This window comes from Pundamilia nyererei, unplaced genomic scaffold (assembly GCF_000239375.1).
Source record: "Pundamilia nyererei isolate P.nyererei 1_Seehausen unplaced genomic scaffold, PunNye1.0 scaffold00565, whole genome shotgun sequence".
Taxonomy (NCBI): domain Eukaryota; kingdom Metazoa; phylum Chordata; class Actinopteri; order Cichliformes; family Cichlidae; genus Pundamilia; species Pundamilia nyererei.
Window position 1 is genome coordinate 8767 of NW_005187966.1, and position 940 is coordinate 9706.

The window sequence follows — 940 nt, forward strand, 5'->3', positions numbered from 1 at the left end:
CATATCCCAGTATCTGAAAGAGAAATCACTCCCATCTGACCACCTCCAGCTGTCTCTGAACAGACCGACCCATGCACTAAAGGTATAGTTGTTAAACAGGGCCTTCATTTCTTCTCCATCTACCTGATCGGGTCCACTGGCCAAGTCAGTGTGATTAGATCTGCAGTAGCTCTGAGCCTGTGTCCAGTTCATAAATGTTCCAATCAAATGGAATGTTTTATTGTCTTTCTTCATTCCTGTGAAACAAACAGAATAAAACACAATAACATCCTTCAATTATTTGTCTCCTGAAACTTTTTTCTGAAATGACAATTATGTGATTACTTAATATCATGATACTATAATAACGTTTAGTAGTAGTCACATCTCCTCACCATCGTAGCAGATGAACCACATAGTAATGTTACATGAAACATCTGCCAGCTTTTTATCTCCATTATTGTATCTTTTCCTCACACAGTTCCCAAGCGGTTCTTTAACAGTATCAGTTCTTCCACTCTGATTCCAGCTGCTGTCATTATGAATGTATTCCACTCCTGGCAGAGACCAATGCCACGTCCTGTTTCCACCTGTGTTGTTCAGTCCAATCCAGGCTTCTCCTTGATTCTGTGTGGAGTTACGGAGTCTGCTCATATCTGTCATGTCAAACACTTTGGCCAGGTCTGTATATTTCTCTCTGCAGTATCTCTGTGCTTCAGACCAGCTCTTGTTTTCTGCAATAAAGTGGTACTCATACAGGCGGCATGTAAAGAAGCAACACTGACCTAAAATAATACAAAAATTAGATGATAGAAAAATCTTGGTCAGATAAACAATGATCTATATTCAGTGAATATTCTGGTAAAATATTGCAACATTAATCTGTGTTCATTTTAAATTAAAAACTGTATATTTGGTGAAACAATCCACTTACCCATCAGAATAAGCAGATACAGACTCC

At 38.6% G+C, this 940-nt stretch overlaps 1 protein-coding gene across 1 annotated transcript; it reads right to left on the minus strand.

Annotated features, from left to right (window-relative positions):
• Nucleotides 1-3: 3 nt before the first annotated feature.
• LOC102213931 (lithostathine-like) lies at nucleotides 4-917 on the minus strand (the record flags this gene model as incomplete). Its single annotated transcript, XM_013907863.1, has 3 exons — nucleotides 914-917; nucleotides 375-764; nucleotides 4-236 (listed from the first exon to the last, which is right to left on the minus strand). Coding segments are annotated over exons 1-3 (627 nt in total), but the record flags the coding sequence as incomplete, so codon positions are not given.
• Nucleotides 918-940: the final 23 nt, after the last annotated feature.